Source organism: Aythya marila, assembly GCF_965140915.1.
Source record: "Aythya marila genome assembly, chromosome: W".
Classification (NCBI taxonomy): domain Eukaryota; kingdom Metazoa; phylum Chordata; class Aves; order Anseriformes; family Anatidae; genus Aythya; species Aythya marila.
Genome location: NC_139081.1, coordinates 17,919,194 through 17,935,914, shown reverse-complemented (window position 1 = coordinate 17,935,914; position 16,721 = coordinate 17,919,194). Strand labels below are relative to the sequence as shown.

Sequence of the window (16,721 nt, the reverse complement as noted above, 5' to 3'; positions counted from 1 at the left end):
TTTAGCAGCAGCATGCAGGCCGCAGTTTGCTTTCACTTGGAGGGGCATCCAATACACCTGGAATCGGCTGCCCCAGGGGTGGAAACACAGCCCTACCATTTGCCATGGACTGATCCAGTCTGCACTGGAGCAAGGGGGAGCTCCTGAGCATCTTCAGTACATTGACGACATCCTCGTGTGGGGCAACACAGCAGAAGAAGTTTTTGAGAAAGGGAAGAAAATAATCCAAATTCTCCTGAAAGCTGGTTTTGCCATTAAAAAGAGCAAGGTCAAGGGGCCTACACAGGAAATCCAGTTCTTGGGGGTAAAATGGCAGGATGGACGTCGCCATATTCCAATGGATGTGATCAATAAAATAACAGCAATGTCTCCGCCAACTAGCAAAAAGGAAACGCAAGCTTTCCTAGGCCTCGTGGGATTCTAGAGAATGCATGTGCCAGGCTATAGTCAGCTTGTGAGTCCTCTATATCGAGTGACTCGAAAGAGAAACTATTTTGAGTGGGGCCCTGAGCAACAACAGGCCTTTGAACAAATCAAACAAGAAATAGCTCGTGCAGTAGCCCTTGGGCCTGTCCGTACTGGACCAGCTGTGCAAAATATACTGTACACTGCAGCTGGGGAGCATGGGCTCACCTGGAGCCTTTGGCAGAAAACCCCAGAAGAAACTCGAGGTCGACCTCTGGGCTTCTGGAGTCAGGGCTATCGAGGATCAGAAGCCAATTACACCCCAACTGAAAAGGAAATACTCACAGCATATGAGGGTGTTCGAGCTGCTTCAGAAGTTGTGGGTACAGAGGCACAGCTCCTCTTGGCACCACGGCTACCTGTGTTACATTGGATGTTCAAAGAGAAAATTCCCACTACACACCATGCAACTGATGCTACATGGAGTAAGTGGATAGCGTTAATTACACAGCGGGCTCGAATGGGAAAACCCAATCGCCCAGGAATCCTGGAAGAGATTATGGACTGGCCGGAAGGCAGAGATTTCGGAGTGCCAACAGAAGAGGTAACCCGTGCTGAAGAGGCACCACCATACAATGAGTTGCCAGAAGACAAAAAGCAGTATGCGTTGTTTACTGACGGATCCTGCCGTGTGATAGGGAGCCATCGGAAATGGAAAGCTGCTGTGTGGAATCCCATACGACGAGTTGCGGAAGCCATGGAAGGGGAAGGTGAGTCGAGTCAGTATGCAGAAGTAAAAGCCATACAACTAGCCCTAGATATCGCCGAAAGAGAAAATTGGCCAGTATTGTATCTTTATACTGACTCATGGATGGTGGCAAATGCTCTGTGGGGGTGGCTGCAGCAATGGAAAGAGAGCAACTGGCAGCGCAGAGGTAAGCCTATCTGGGCTGCTACCCTGTGGCAAGATATTGCTGCCCGGGTAGAAAACCTGGATGTTAAAGTACGTCATGTAGATGCCCACATGCCCAAGAGTCGCACTACTGAAGAACATCAGAACAACAAAGAAGTGGATCGAGCTTCGAAAATTGAAGTGGCTCAGGTGGACCTAGACTGGGAACGTAAGGGTGAGCTGTTTGTAGCTCGATGGGCCCATGAAACATCAGGACATCTGGGGAGGGATGCCACTTACAGATGGGCTCGTGATCGAGGGGTGGACTTGACCATTGAGGCCATCACGCAGGTTACCCATGAGTGTGAGACCTGTGCTGCAATCAAGAAAGCCATGAAGGTAAAATCTCCCTGGAACAGGGGGAGATGGTTAGGGTTTCAATATGGTGAGGCCTGGCAAATTGACTATATCGGACCACTCCCAAAAACTCGCCAAGGCAAACGGTACATACTCACCATGGTAGAAGCAACTACTGGGTGGCTGGAAACATACCCTGTAAACCATGCCACAGCCCGAAACACTATCTTGGGCCTGGAAAGACAAGTATTGTGGCGTCATGGTACACCAGAGAGAATTGAGTCTGACAATGGGAGTCATTTCCGAAACAATCTTGTTACCTCCTGGGCAAAGAGGCATGGTATTGAGTGGGTGTACCACATCCCTTACCACCCACAAGCCTCTGGGAAGGTTGAGAGGTACAATGGACTGTTAAAGACTATGTTACGAGCATTAGGTGCTGGGACGTGGAAACAATGGGACACAAATCTACCAGAAGCCACTTGGCTAGTTAACAATAGGGGGTCTGACAGCCGTGCTGGTCCTGCCGAAACAAAACCCCTACACACTGTGAAAGGAGCTAAGGTTCCCGTAGTGCATATAGGAAGGTGGATGGGGAAGGCAGTGTGGGTTGCTCCTGCCTCGGGAAAAGGCAAACCCACTCGTGGGATTGTCTTCGCCCAAGGACCAGGGTATACCTGGTGGGTCATGCAAAAGAATGGGGATATCAAGTGTGTGCCTCAAGGAGATTTGACATTGAGAGAAAACTAATCTATAATCTAAGTTGTATGTTGTAGGAAGATGCTGTAGGATCAACGACAGGTCAACTTTGCAAGGAGCTGGGCAGTGCAACAAGGACTTGAGCTAAGCTGGTGCTGGTGTCCAAACATCCAACTCCGCCTGCCTTGAGTGGCCACTTTGGCAGATGAAGACCTAATCATCAACAGTTCTTATGAACATTTTCCAAGAAAGACCTATGGAATGAAAAGATACATCTGCCTATTAATCCTGTCCTGTTAAATCCTTGTCCTGTTAAAGGACAAGGGATAATGATGAGAATGCTTGTATGCTAAAGTATGGGGATCTGAGTGTGACACAAATGTTATGGAATAAGGGGTGGAAGTTGTACTGGGTCTGGCTGGAATGTTAACTTTCCCGGCAGCAGCCCATTCAGTGCCGTACTCTGTACTTGTAGCTGGAACAGCAGTGTTATCACACCAGTGTTGTGTCTACTGCTGAGCAGCAGTGGCACAGCATTGGGCCTTTCTCTAACCCTCCTAGGGGGTGGGCAAAAAGTGAGGAGAGAAACATCACTAGGGCAGCTGACCTAAACCAATCAAAGGGATATTCCATACCATGTGGTGTCACACTCAGCAATAAAAGGTGGAAACAGGAAGAAGAGGGGAGGGGTGGGCTCTCGTTGAGAAGACGTCGGTCCTCCTCTCGAACACCGGCTGCGTGCGTTGAGGCCTTGCTTCAAGGACGTGGTCAATCATCGCTCATTTGTGGGAAGTAGAGAGTAATTTCTTTCCTCTGCACTTCCATATAGCTTTCATTTATTTTGTTTGTTTGTTTTCCTCCCTTTTCCCCTTTCCCTTTTATTTTCCCCTTAGTTAAATTGTTTAGTTCATGGTAGTCTTTATTTAATTATTATAATTATTTCCCTTTAATTAAATTATCCTTATCTCAACCCGTGAGTTGTTCTTTGCTTTACTTCTCCCCCTCCTTATCTAAAGGAGGGGGAGTGAGAGAGCGGTTGTGGGGTTTAGCTGCCCAGCACGGTAAAACCACCACAAGGGCTAACACCCAAGATTTTAAGGTCTCAGCCCCGGGCTGAGGCAGAACTATTAACATTCCTACATCCTCTTTCCCTGCTCATTCAACTTCAAACACCTTTAACACCTTCAACAACCCTTTTAACACTTCCTTTATCTTTCTCCAGCCTGTACTTTTCTCATGCCAGCACCAAAGGCTCAGTCAGGGGCCAACTTAATTCTGTACCTTTTCCCTCCAAGATGCTGAAACAACATCTGTATACAACATTCCATCCTATTTTCTTTCTCGAAAACAACATTGACTGTAGCAAAGTATTAAAGTTTCAAGTTCCATTAAAAGGCCACTTTTCTCCACATTCCAGCTTATAAAGCGGCCACCACCAATTACAATATTTTATCAATGTTTTCCTGTTCATACTTCCACCAGCAGATCCTCCAATATCCTTCCAATGACTCAAAACGCATCCTAAAGGGCTGTTCTTTAACATCCCACCAGTTTGCCTTTCTCCCATTTTCCCAGTTCACACTTTCAGAATACACTTATCACTTACAAAATGCAGCACGCAGGTATCTTTCTATAGCAACGCCACGAACCTACTATTATTACCAATAATATAGCCAAAATCACAATAACAATAATCAGAGTCAAATTCCACATGCAATAAGTCAGAAAACTGAAATAAGTAACTCTGTAACAAATGAACCTTATTAGCAAACTTGCCAGGTTCCAAACGGCAATTGAATGCCAACAAAATCAAACGTATACTTAAGGTGCTAGCCACAAAAGTATACACCACCCTGCAGAACTTTTATCTTCCGACTTATGGGCAGTTTCAAATGACCGGTCTACCAAACAAACAAACCAAAACCAAAATAAAGAATACTGTCACTTACAGAGATGGGATCCTTGTCTGCCTCTGCAGTGATCCGTTGAGTCAAGGAGTCCCTCTGGGAAATCCCGGGGGTACCCTAGGGAGTCCTATTCCCAGCGGGTCCTGCAGTCCAGCAGAGAGGCTGTCCCATCTGGGGTGCCAGATTGATTCAAAGATCGAAGCCGAAATTTCTAAGTGACGAAGTATCCTTTATTGTCAGCGCTGGATGCACGGGGGATCCTTCCACCTAACACGCATGTTCGAAGTAACAAACTATCTCATACTTATACAGCAAAACAATGAATATTCAATTAATGCTTATACATATTCATTACCTAAACCCGCCTACTCTTGCTTCGTATGCTAATTAGCTTATCAGTCCTTGCGCTTGCGCAAAGCCTCCCAAGAATTGTGGGCTGGGGTCTTCAGGACGTGGGCAGTGATCTTTGGGAGGAAGACCGTAGGTCTGGGGACTGCTAAGATCAAGTTGCCTGCAACTTTACACCATAACAGCAGACGAAGTGGTGTTATGGTTTATGGGTTTTATGGGTAGTTTAACACGTTTTATATGTGGTTTACATCCATTTGAGTATGAAGCAGGTGCTAGGGGCGCAGGATTGCATCCCCCTCCTGCCTCAGCCTCCTGATGGGCTGCCATGGCTGGCATCTGCCCTCCTCCCATCCTCCAAAGGATGGTGTTTCGCCTTCCCTCACCCAAGGAACATCGATTTGGCTCTGCCACTCGAAGGCAGGTGGCCAGGGACTGCCCTATGCTGGGCCGGTCTCAGGCCCTGAGATAATTTCTGTCGGGAAGGAGGGCACTACTTTTTCTCAGCTCCCACCCGTTCCCATGTGCGGAAGGTTACAGATTCGAGCGAAGTAACTTCCACATCACACTTCCAGTGCGCCTGCGCGCCTGCAGGTCACGCAAACGCCGTTGCGCCGTTCCGGTCAAGCTCTCCTAGCGGGCACATCGAGTGAAAAGTGACAAGGAACGGAGCCAATGAGCGGCGTCACACCGCCAGAGGGGCCGAGTCTCGCGCCCTCTCACCCCTCCCCATCTCCCGTTCTCTCCCTGCTTTTGTCCCCCCGCCCTTCCTTTGATTCGCTTTCTCGACCCGCCAATCGCTTGCGGGAAGGGGGTAGGGGGCGGGGTCTTTCCACCGCCCCCCAATCTCCTCTCCCTTTTCCCTTGAACGACGTATTTGCGGGCCATCGCGCCACCTCCTCTCCCAGCCGCTGGGGTGGGCGGGCCGAGGCTGCGACCATTGGGGGCGGGCGGATCGAGGCTACGACCAATGGGAGCAGGGGGGCGGTGCTGAGGGAGGAGGGTGGTCGCGCAGCCAGCCGGGGAGTAGGAGGTTTGGCCTGGGTTCGTCGTGGGGGGTTGGAGCTGCTGGGGTTTCCGTTTTGTTGCGGTGTGAGGGGATCGGGTAGGGCCTTACTCCCTGGCCTGGGGTTTTTCTACCCCCCGCGGCGTGGAGCTGAGCTGGGTCCGCGGGGAGCCGGGAGGGGAGCGTGGGGAGCTCCTACAGCGGGGCCGTGGCGTGCTGCTGCGGGGGTGGAGCGGGGAGGGGAGCCGGGTGCTGTCCTGCGGGCTCCGGGTGGTAAAAGGGGAAAAAATCGGGTGTGTAAGGAGCCCTTGCCAGCTGGGGGCCAGGCTAGTTTGAGGCTTCTCGGCCGCTCGTTGCGGTGCTTGGCTGCCAAAAGCCCTGTGTGTTCTGCTCACCTTAACGCACCAACGGGTGGGCTGGAGGAAAAGTTCTCGCCGGGTTTTCCAAACGGGGGTTTCTGGAAGTGCTTCAGCCTGTTGTTGTTGCATGTCGGGCTCCTGTTATCGTGGTCAGAGATGCGTGAGCTTCCATCGATAGCAAGGAGGTGGTAATGACAGCTTATTAGGAAGGAGGCTGCACATAACTGCAGGTTTGGCTGATCGCAGGTGTGATACTTTTTGCCTGGAGAGCTGTGCTTTCAAACTACTTTGTGGTGTTACATCTATGAGGCTGACCTCTGTAATGAGAGGCTGGTTAGGCTTTGTTCTGCTCTCCAGACTGAGGAAAAAAACCTGTTGTTAAGGTGCTTTTTTTTTTTTTTAACAAACAAGGTTACTGTTTAGACTTTCCTATACTTTATCATAGTGTTAGAGCTTCACTTGTGTGGTATATGAGTCCATCTTTTGCCATGTTTATTCAAAGGGATAGCTTTAAAATGTAAGGGTTTACAAACTCCTGTGTCTTAAAGGGGCATGAGAATGTAACTAAATGGGGGTAGCTGAAGTTGCCAGACTCTCCCCACCCTGCTTCATTTGCTTAGCACTGTCATGATAAAAGATAGCATTAACTGTAAATCCCCTTGAAAAAGAGGAAAGGGGAGGTTCTTAGTTGAGGTGGCTTAAGCTTCGCTTAAGTGTGTTCTTTGGGTTATCTTCGTTGGGATGTTTCCTATTAAGATATTTAATAGGATAACTTGGTAGTTGTGTGGTTTAGACTTGGACTACGCCAACAGTCATTAAAATGAGCAAGAGGGAGGATTCAGTTCTCTTTATGGAGGAATCTGGTCATGGGTAGTATAATCTTGGAGAATAGTTAGCTTTCCTGAGATTCTGTTTGACCATAATAATAATAAAAACACAATTGAAAAAATGAGCTTAAAAAAAACCAACACATTGGTCTCTTAACTGATCTTTTTTTCCCTCCACCTAGAAGCTAGGTGTGTGAGCAAAATCAAATGAGCTTGAGTTGCACAGGGAATCTCCAAATGAAAGGCCCTCCTAAGTGTTCTTACTTGATCCTGTTCTACTTGTCCTGTTCTACTTGATCTTTCAGAAGTGTTGAGCACCAGTTGATATAATTGAGTTCATTGGAGCTTAAAAATCTGTGCTAGTGAACGAAAATTTAAAAAACAAAACTTTTTTCCATTTCTGATCCCTTTCCCAGAAAAGTACTGGGAGAACAGACTTTGTAGTAGGTTCTGGATAGCAATGAATCCAAGCTCTGTTTGAGACTGAAGAAAATTCCTAGGTTTTGATTATATAAAGAACAGTGTGCAGAATTTTAATTATTATTAAAGGTATTCTGTAGTTTTCAAATGTATTCAGCACTGCCTTAATGACTGCATGTAAATGCCCTGTAATTGAAAGCATCCATTTATGGGCCTACCTTGTTAAGTGAGCTGTAAATTCTGCTTTTCAGATTGTGGCTTAATGATAAAAGTCATTCAATCCAAACTGGTTGTGAATTGTACTGAGAGGCAAACAATACCTAAGCTTACTTTGCCAAAATACTTGTAATTGTTGATTTGTTAAACAGAATTGCTGCAGGTCATGCAATGGGATTATTTATTTATTTATTAAACAGAATGGAGAGCACAGGCAGCCCTGTGCTCAGTGCTCTGGGCTAGAAGAAATTAGCCACTGCAAAAATTCTTACTAAACGATGCTTTCAACTTCCAGTAGAGTAACTGTCTTACAAAGAGAAAGGTATTGTTCCAGATGACTTCTTATTGTCATTGTGTGTTTGACAGCCATAGTGTGAAGTAAGACCAAGAAAGAGACTGCAAGAGCAGCTCCCGGATCTCCTATCAGCGTAGTCTAGGGCTTGAGTTTGATTTAATTAAGCTGGAGTGAGATGAGCATAATGTAAGACACTTCAGTGTGCAGTGAACATGAAGGGGAGCCTGGCCTGTTGGAGAAACACTTGTTGATGTTAGGCTGGTTTGGAAAGTCAACTTGCATTAGTTAATTACTAAATGTGCTTGTGTGTTGTTTAATGGAGGGGGGGACGTGCTAAGTTATATGGCTAGAAGCTGAACCAGGTACCTGCTTTTTGGTTTGGGGACTACCTGTCAGCTTTACCCCAGCAGTATTTACTTTCCAAAATAATGAAACTGACCTTTGTTGCACCTGGGCCATTTTAATCAAAGCAAATAAGGTGAGAAGAGGTTAAACTATTGTGGTTTGGAATGTTCCTTTTGGTGCTTTTGTGGCACTACTGAGGTTTTCCAGTTTTGAGGAGCAATGCTGTGAGTTCATAACTAGGAAGGATGTGGAAAACGTTTGCTGCTTTGCAGGGACAAGTGAATCGGCTGACTGTAGTTTTGGCAATATTCCTCTCAGGTAATTTTAGGAGAGTTGCTAAAATATGTCAGTCCTATTAGTTTAATTCAAAGTCAGTGAAGTTAGCATCTCAGCTAGTTATATGCAATTTTAGTGTGTTATGTGAATGCATGTGTTGCTTCCAATGTGCTAATTTTCTAATAGCAGTAAAGCTTTTTGTTATCTTATCTGGCTGTAGCTTGCAGTAGTCCTTAGTAATTGAAGAAAAATTTAGCTCCTGAAACTTTTCTATCATTTTGTTGCTTGCTGTGCTTTAACCCGGCTGGCAGCTAAGCTCCACACAGCTGTTTGCTCACCCTCTCCCCTCCCTCTTTGGGATGGGGGAGAGAATCAGGAAAATGGAGCTTGTGGGTTGAGATTAAGACAGGAAAAAAAAAGATGGTAATAGTACTCTTACTAATAATGTGTATGAAACAAGTGATGCACAATGCAATTGCTCACCACCCGCTGACTGATGCCCAGCCTAACCCTGAGCAGCTGCCACCCCTGTCTGTTGTTCAGCATGACATCAGATGGGATGGAATACCCCTTTGGCTAGTTTGGGTCAGCTGTCCTGGGTCTGTCCCCTCCCAGCTCCTGCTGCACCCCCAGCCTGCCCACTGGCAGGACAGAGCGAGAAGCTGAAAGGTCCTTGGTTTGGTGTAGGCACTGCTCTGCAACAATTAAAACATCAGTGTGATATCAGCACTCTTCTCATCCTAAGCCAAAGCATAGCACCCCACCAGCTACTAGGAGGAAAACTAACTCTGTCTGAACTGAAACCAGGACAGTGCTTATTTTAGTTCTGCATATGAGAAACAAGAATTTTCTTGTTTGATTCATAATCAAACTTTATGAAATGAGTAAAAGGAAAAAGTCTACTTTGAAAGTAATTCTCTCCTTAATGAGCTATATAAAGACAAAAGTTCTACAGAGTTTCAAGATGCATTGCAATACTAGACCATAAGAAACTTAAAAATTAATGTGCAAATTGAGGCTGTAGATTGGCACATTGCAAAATCCTAATTCTGAAGCTGTCCTGAAGGGAGAACTTCCTTTGCTGCTGCCACAAACAGCCTGCCTTGAACTTCAATTCTTGTCAAAGCTGAACCTGGACCTTGGTTTTGCTTTTGGGAGCCTGGGCCATCTCGAGCCCCTCTGGAGGGAGTGCTCTGGAGCCACTCTCCCCTGCTGGCCTAATTGGCTGGGAAGCTCGGCTGGGGGGTGGATCTGGGGGCAATGCTCAGCAGGGCTGCATTCCCCTTCCCCCAGCTCTTTGCCTGCACCGAGGCAAAAAAAAAAAAAAAAAAAAAAAACACCTCAATGCCCAACAGCTGGGAAGGAAGTACTTAAAGCTGTCCCACTCTGGCCTGAATACAGGGAGAGAAGCTTGTGTTGTCTAACTTCCATGTGTGGTTGTTCTTTGGAAATGTATGTATGCACAGCAGGCTCAAGCCTCTCCAGTATGATGAAACCAGGTGTCTTTAATACATGTTTGAGGGAGAAGAAGAAGGCATGAACCCCCTGGAGTCTCAAAAGGCAGGTTTTGTAGGGGTTGTGGGTATAGTGGCAGCAGTAAAGTGTCTTCTCCTGTCTGTTTTGCCAAGTTCTTTAACTAGAATGCATTCTGTCTGAATGGGAAAAAGTGATGTTGAATTTTAGTTTGAACACTGTACAGAATTCAGGTTTCCTGCAAGTTGACATCATTAGCATTGAGGAAGACTTTCTCAGGTTCTGCTGAGAATAAGCTGCCTCATTGTTTGGAATAACACTGTTTCAAGAATTCAGAAGCAGATCGTAAATTAATTTTGTTTTGCTTCTGTTCATTGTGAGATGAAATACTTGCTTTATTGTTTCTCAAAGTTTTTCACTGTTGATGACCTTGCATTAATGTGGGTGACATACAGTACTGCCTAACCAATGCACTCTAAAGCGTCACATCTCAGTACTGGTTAGCCTAACATAGGGTGTTGATGCTGCTTTAAATAGACTGCCTCAATTAATGTGCTTACTCTGGAAGAACTAATGCCACAGGGAGACGTGAAGGAAAAAGGTGGATATTCCCTCCTCTGAGATATGTGAGGCACTGTACACTTGATGAAATTGGTATAGAATCTCCAAATTCCAGGTTTAATGGAAAAAAAAAAATGTATCTTAAAAATACTTCAAAAATGGGACTAAAACTGGAAGGAAATGAACTTGTAGACTTTTTCAAATGCTACAAAGGATTTTCCTCAATCTTCTTTCCTCAGGAGTTTAACTTCTGTCCTCTTTATTCCAGAAGAGCACTTGAAAATGAGATTCTTCTAAGCCAGAATACTTCCAGTAAAACCAGGAGAGATCCCATTTCTTTATTTCAAGTTTAAGATAAATAAGCAGACTGATATGAAATATGTTGCATAAGGCTTTAGAATAAATTAGCCAGAAATCACTTGATATTTTTGGTAGTACCAGTGTGTTTATAATAAGTTCCAGACACTCAGGAAAGGAAAACTTCCCTTGAAGACTTTAGTCTGCAAATGTACTGCCCTTAAGGTTTTCCTCCTCTTTTATGCTTAGTTATTTCTGGGATTGTGGGCTTAATATTTAATCCGTGTTCCAGAGAACCACAGCAGAATGGAATAATAACAGACATCACTCAAACTGTGATTTCACAAGTTGCCAACTGTTGTGTTGACCTGCTATAGAAACGTGTGAGAGGAAGCAGAATATACTATGGGGGCAGAGATGAAACATACCACAGAAGTTAGGCAATCTGTACATTTTCCAGTTTTAATCTGTTGGGTATAACAGTGTGTGCTCCTTGTGTGCCAGCAGTCTGACACTTGTACCTCTCTTTTAAGCTCCTTGAGTACTCAAAGCTGTGGTTTTAAGGCACAACCCAGGGAATGTGGAAAGGGATGACATAGTGATAGCTTTCTGCTGTCACGTTTCTGCCATCATACTGATAGCTCAACTACAATTGAACTCAAAGGGGTCTTGGAAATTTCCATGTAATTAGAGTCCCACTACATTGATATGTTGTAGTAGAAATAGTATGTGGACAGGTAAAATATAACATTTGGGCTATGGTGTTGGGCATCAGTGGAACAGAACAAGCAGTGGAGAGGCAACACAAAGAACGAGTGGTGGGAAGCATGTGTAAGGTCCTTAAAAAGCAAAGGCCCTAAATAAGTTGTCAGTGTTTGGAGGTGGCTGCCTGTGGACTACAAGGAAATAATAAGGAAAAAGCATTATTATGTGTTTAGCCTGTATTTAATCTGCAGCTGTTATAGCAACGTGGGAATATTGCTTGTGGTGTTGGCAAATGTTTTCTGGGTCCGTTTGGAGAAAACATATTTTGTGAATGAAGGAAGTGTGCAAGGAAAAAGACTACAGGAGGGTTTTTACCAAGAGGCTGGTGTCAGCAGTGACAGTGTGCGAGTGATGCTTTGGCAACAAAGATCAAAACTCCTTATATTCCTATGTCAGTTTGAAAGCAGAAGTTACAGGTGGTAAATCGAAATAGGGTTTTCTGGTCAAAAAAGAGCTGTAGTAGTGACTGCTGAGCCTGTTGGTGCAAGTCTGATGTCTGGGTTTCTCCTGGTGGACAGAGAAAGAACCCAGTGCAGATATAGGGCTGCAGAGCAGCCCAGGGGCAGATTTTTGAGCTGCTGCCAGATGTTCAGCAGCACATGTGCTGTCTGTCTTCTGTCTGCAAATTGCTCGAGGTATAAATCTTTGTGCTTTTTCTTGTAATGCTGATGTGGAGAGCTTTAGTGTACTGTTACTGAAAAGATGTTAGCTGTAGTTTCGTGTAACTTCTCTGTGGTCTTTAGATCACTCCCTCTGCTATGCTTTTCAAGTGCTTGTAACTTAATTGGAGAAGGAAAACTTCAGGCTTGGCATCTGTCCAGGGGAGCTTTCCAAACTATGTGAGCAGTGTTCAGATATTTTATTTGCCACAAAAGGCTGACAGTACTATGTGGGAGGGACGTGATTCAAATGTACAGAATCACAAAGCTTGTGGACAAGATGAATGCAAACAGTTCTTCAGCAAAGCTTGCACAAGAACAAGGGGCACAGTCTGAAACTCGGAAGAGATCAAAACATCCAAAAATACTTCTTTAAAAACTGGATGTTAAATTCTGGTGCTGTCTGCCACAAGGGGCAGGTTCAGGAAGTGGTTAGATGAATTCATGGACAACAGGTCCATAAATAGCTGCTACAGCAATTTTAGATGAAGTGTTACGGAGGGAACAGACTCTGTAAACCAGCAAGGCTCATGTGCTGGCCTTGGATAGCATATCCTTTTGCCACTGGTGGAGATAGGACATCAGGCTAGATGCACCATTCTTTGGACCCATTAGGGTATTTCTTTACTTCATTGTTGCTTTTTCCTTACATAATTTAGATTCATCTGACCTTCAACCTAATTGTGCAGTGTGCTTCCTAGTGCCTCCTCTAGGCATGGAGATGGGTGCAACTTTTTGCATAAGTTAAACTGGTTGAAATAGTCTCCTATGAGTAGTATTCCTCACAGTTGGCTGAAGTACTGAGATGAATCAAGTCTTGCCCTACTTGGGTCATGTTTTCTCTGCTTGGCCTTTGAAAGATAGCAGGGCTGTAACTGGAATAACTTAATGAAATTCTTACTGTGCTCCTGGCAAATCCTTGATGTGGTGTAGCCATAGTTAAAAGGCAGAAGTTAAAGCCTCCCAGAATCTGTCTGCAGCTGTGGTGTATGTTCTTTTAAAATCAGCTGGTAAGGTGTGAGAATCAGTGTAATAAAGGACTTGGTGCGGATATCCCATTATCAAACAAACAAAACTTTCCTGTAGAAATAGCCATGGGGTAGCAGATAAACCTGTGCTTTGTGTAAACATCTACAGAAACTAGTAAACATTGATGTGAGGGAGCTGGTTAAAACTAAGTAAAATATCTGGAAAGTTTTGATCAGTTAGGTCTGAACTGACAGACTTCTGAAAATGGATAAAGGGAGATTTTTGCCTCAGAGCGTGGCAGAAAAATGTGAGTTGAAATGTAATAGGCTTTTGAAACGTATAGGCTTTCTAAACTTTTCCTGCTGCAACACTTAAATCTTAGTCAATGCGCAGTTAAGCAGAAATGCAAGTTGTAGTCTTTCTTTTAAGAAAGCGAATACAGGAAATTATACATAGTTCAGTGATATCTTTTAAGGGAAAGAATACTGCAAGACTGGATACCTCACCTTAAGGGGTGTTGTAAAGCTGAAAATCGGATAAAAACATTGAGAATGCCTCAAGGGCCTGGAAGAATAGGCAATTTACTGTGGTGGTAAGTATGACCCTTCTGAAGCTTGTGCTTCGTGAGGCTGATAATCAAGGGAGTATTCTGGGACACTGAAAGGTCAAATTTGAAGCAAAAGAACAGGAAATGCTTATCTTGTGTGTCAGTGAGCTCCGTAAACTTGAGGAGAATTAGCATGTGGATAAGCAATAATATTGGTACTCCATTGCCTGCATCTGTCAGCACTGAATGTAGTATTCAGATATTAAACCATCAACTGCCAGTGTTTGAAAGTGTGGGCTTTGCAGCAAAATAGGCTATCATCCTTTGGTTTGCTCCCTTTGAATTTCTTGCATCTGAAGCATTCAGTGTTGGCCGTGCTCGGAAGCTGAAGTCTCAGTGATGAAGTTCAGAGTAACTGCTGTCCCAGGTTACGCCTTGTGCAGCTGGTCCCCTTCCCTCTTTTGAAAACCATGTGCAAGTGTTTCTTAATGCGGCAGAGGCTGTGTGAGCCTCCCACTTCACCTCTGGAGCCACTCGGGGTACTGGATTAGGGCTCTAAGGGGTTTACTCCTGGCCCTGTGAACAGTTCAGAACATGTGGAAAGGGGAGCAAGACTGCTTAATGTGGCTGTGCCACCAGAACAAATTGTCATTACAGTACATGTCTGGGTTGCATTTAAAGAGCTAGAGGGGATGCTAATGCTAGTGTTGAAGGCCGGGGCTGGAGGAGAGTCTCCATCTACGCTCTGTATCTCAGCCAACATTAGCATGGGTCCTTACAGTACTGGGTATGAGCTGGCGCAACTTGGTAGTGGGGAAGGATGTTAACTCAGGAAGAAAACATGATGGTTTTTGTTCAGCTACCTGAGTCTTTGGGGAGAGGTATTGCTGTTAGTGCATAGGTGGGACCACGGAGAAAAAAGGAAGGAGACCTGGGCTGCTTGTGGCTGGAGACTCTTTAAGAAACTGTAGCCTGAGTATCCTATTCAGTGTTTAATCTGAAAATGTTGGATATTGGGTTTATTAGTCTTGTTTTCTGTAGTCAGGGCTACAATGTAATGCTTTTATAGTCTGATGTATTGGCCACAATTCCCTAATAATTTAACGCTTTTGAAAGAATTAAAGCTCTTTTTGTGTTATAGTTTTGCATGAAAACGAATGCCTTGATTTAGGATAGGTTATTTGAATCACTTCCATAAAGTGACTGTTTTTATTCTCAAGTCCCTGTTAATCAGAACCTCAATCTCCATGAGCCTGAACCACTACAATCCTTGCTTTGGTCATATTTTCAGGTGATCTCAAAAGCCGCTTCACTGAGGTGTAACTTAGTTGAAACTCTAATGTCCTTCCTACTGAATACTCTGTTCCATGGAAGTCAAAAAGTTAAGATTTAAAGCTACCTGTGGAATATAATTTAGCTTTTGGTGACTTGTCTTCACAGTTTCAGCAAGAACCAACGTGATAAAGCATGAATTACCCAGAAATAATGTAGCCTGAAGTATCCCAAATGAACCATGCTGTTTTGCAGGTAGGAAACATCAGTTAGGTGAGGCTGTATGTTTTGAATAGAAGTGAGGAGCGTGCCTGCTCAGGATGGGGATGCACATGAGCTGCCTTGAAAACTCTGATCAAGTAGCCTGAAGGTAGCCTTAGTGCTTCACTAGAGCAAGGTATTTTCAGCTGACTAAACTAACTCATGTAGTTAAGTGTGCTGAGGTTTTGAAGTAAGGTAACTTTTTGGAATTCGCATACCTGGAACAGGGGAATAAGCTCATCGCCAAACTTGAGTGAATTTCAAATCTGTGTTCCCAGTGGCACAAAAAGTGGTAGTTATTTAAATTGTAACAAGATGAAAGAAAGGCTTGCCAAATGGTTGGCTGCTGAAAGACTTCTGTCAACACTCATAATGATTAAATGGCACTCCAAACACAGTTCTGCTTGTTAAGTTAATTTGGAGATGGGCAGCATGTGCAAATCTGGGTATGCAATTTGTCGGTCATTTGTGGAACACTTTAGCAAATGATTAAAACCAGCTCAGCCCAGGTGCAAAGCTAGATTCAAGTAAGTTAATGTTTTGTAATTTCTGAAGTAAACTTTAGCCAGGAAAGATGTGAGGGAAAAACTAGGTGTCTGTAGCTAACTGCTGGAGTGACTGTAGAAAGTTTGTCCTTTAATTTCATTGACATAGTAACAAATGCGCAGACTAGTACTGAACTGTTACCTGACTTGTTTTGAGATGCCATGTCCTACGGCATTTGGTAGTGAAAGGTCCTAAGCAAGGTATGTGTCTCGTGAAACCTCAGTGCTAATGTCTGTTTTGGTTTGTGTTTTTAGGGATCAGACGGGAATCACTAATTTATTGCGTGCTGAGTGTTCTGTCTGGTGAAAGTCATGTCATCCATATTGCCATTCACTCCACCAGTTGTGAAGAGACTTCTGGGGTGGAAAAAATCTGCTGGTGGCTCTGGAGGGGCTGGTGGTGGTGAGCAGAATGGTCAGGAGGAAAAGTGGTGTGAAAAAGCAGTGAAAAGCTTGGTCAAGAAGCTAAAAAAAACAGGACAGCTGGATGAGCTTGAGAAGGCAATTACCACTCAGAATTGCAATACAAAATGTGTGACGATACCAAGGTAAGTGCTGTTGTGTTTGAAGCTTTTATAACCTCTTAAACTAAACAGATGTCTAGGCTGTCACGTGAACAAATAATCAGTTGTATGCTTTTGATTCATTTAAAAATTCTTTAAAGCCTGTTTTGGTTTTATGTATCCCTTGATTCATTTCTTAGAACTGAACCACATGCTTTGTCAAGTCACAATTTTTAGTAATAACTTGACATTTCGTTTGTTACTAACTAGATTCCAATTTGTATGTGTTCTGGTGGTGACTCACATAGCTCTTAGTTCATAACACTGCCTTATGCTTTTATTGGATAACACTGTAATTGGAGGGGCTTGTTTGAAGCTATGCTTCTGCTTCAGGGGAAAAAAAAAAGACTAGTTTTTCCTTGGTCAACACTTCAGTCAACTAATTATTATTTTCAGTTCTATATGCTAGTTCTGTTTAAGTTCTACAAGTTGCATCTGTTTTCCCTTTTGAAGGGGA

The 16,721-nt window shown here is 44.2% G+C and overlaps 1 protein-coding gene across 2 annotated transcripts in view; it reads left to right on the top strand.

Annotated features, from left to right (window-relative positions):
- Positions 1–16,009: 16,009 nt before the first annotated feature.
- Positions 16,010–16,721, top strand: part of LOC309889546 (mothers against decapentaplegic homolog 2-like) — a 40,551-nt gene continuing 39,839 nt past the window's right edge. For both annotated transcript variants that reach the window (XM_082782394.1, XM_082782393.1), the window contains exon 1: positions 16,010–16,249. In XM_082782394.1, the coding sequence (XP_082638520.1) occupies positions 16,014–16,249 (236 nt within the window). In that variant the 5' untranslated portion in view covers positions 16,010–16,013. The remainder of the gene's footprint in view (positions 16,250–16,721) is intronic.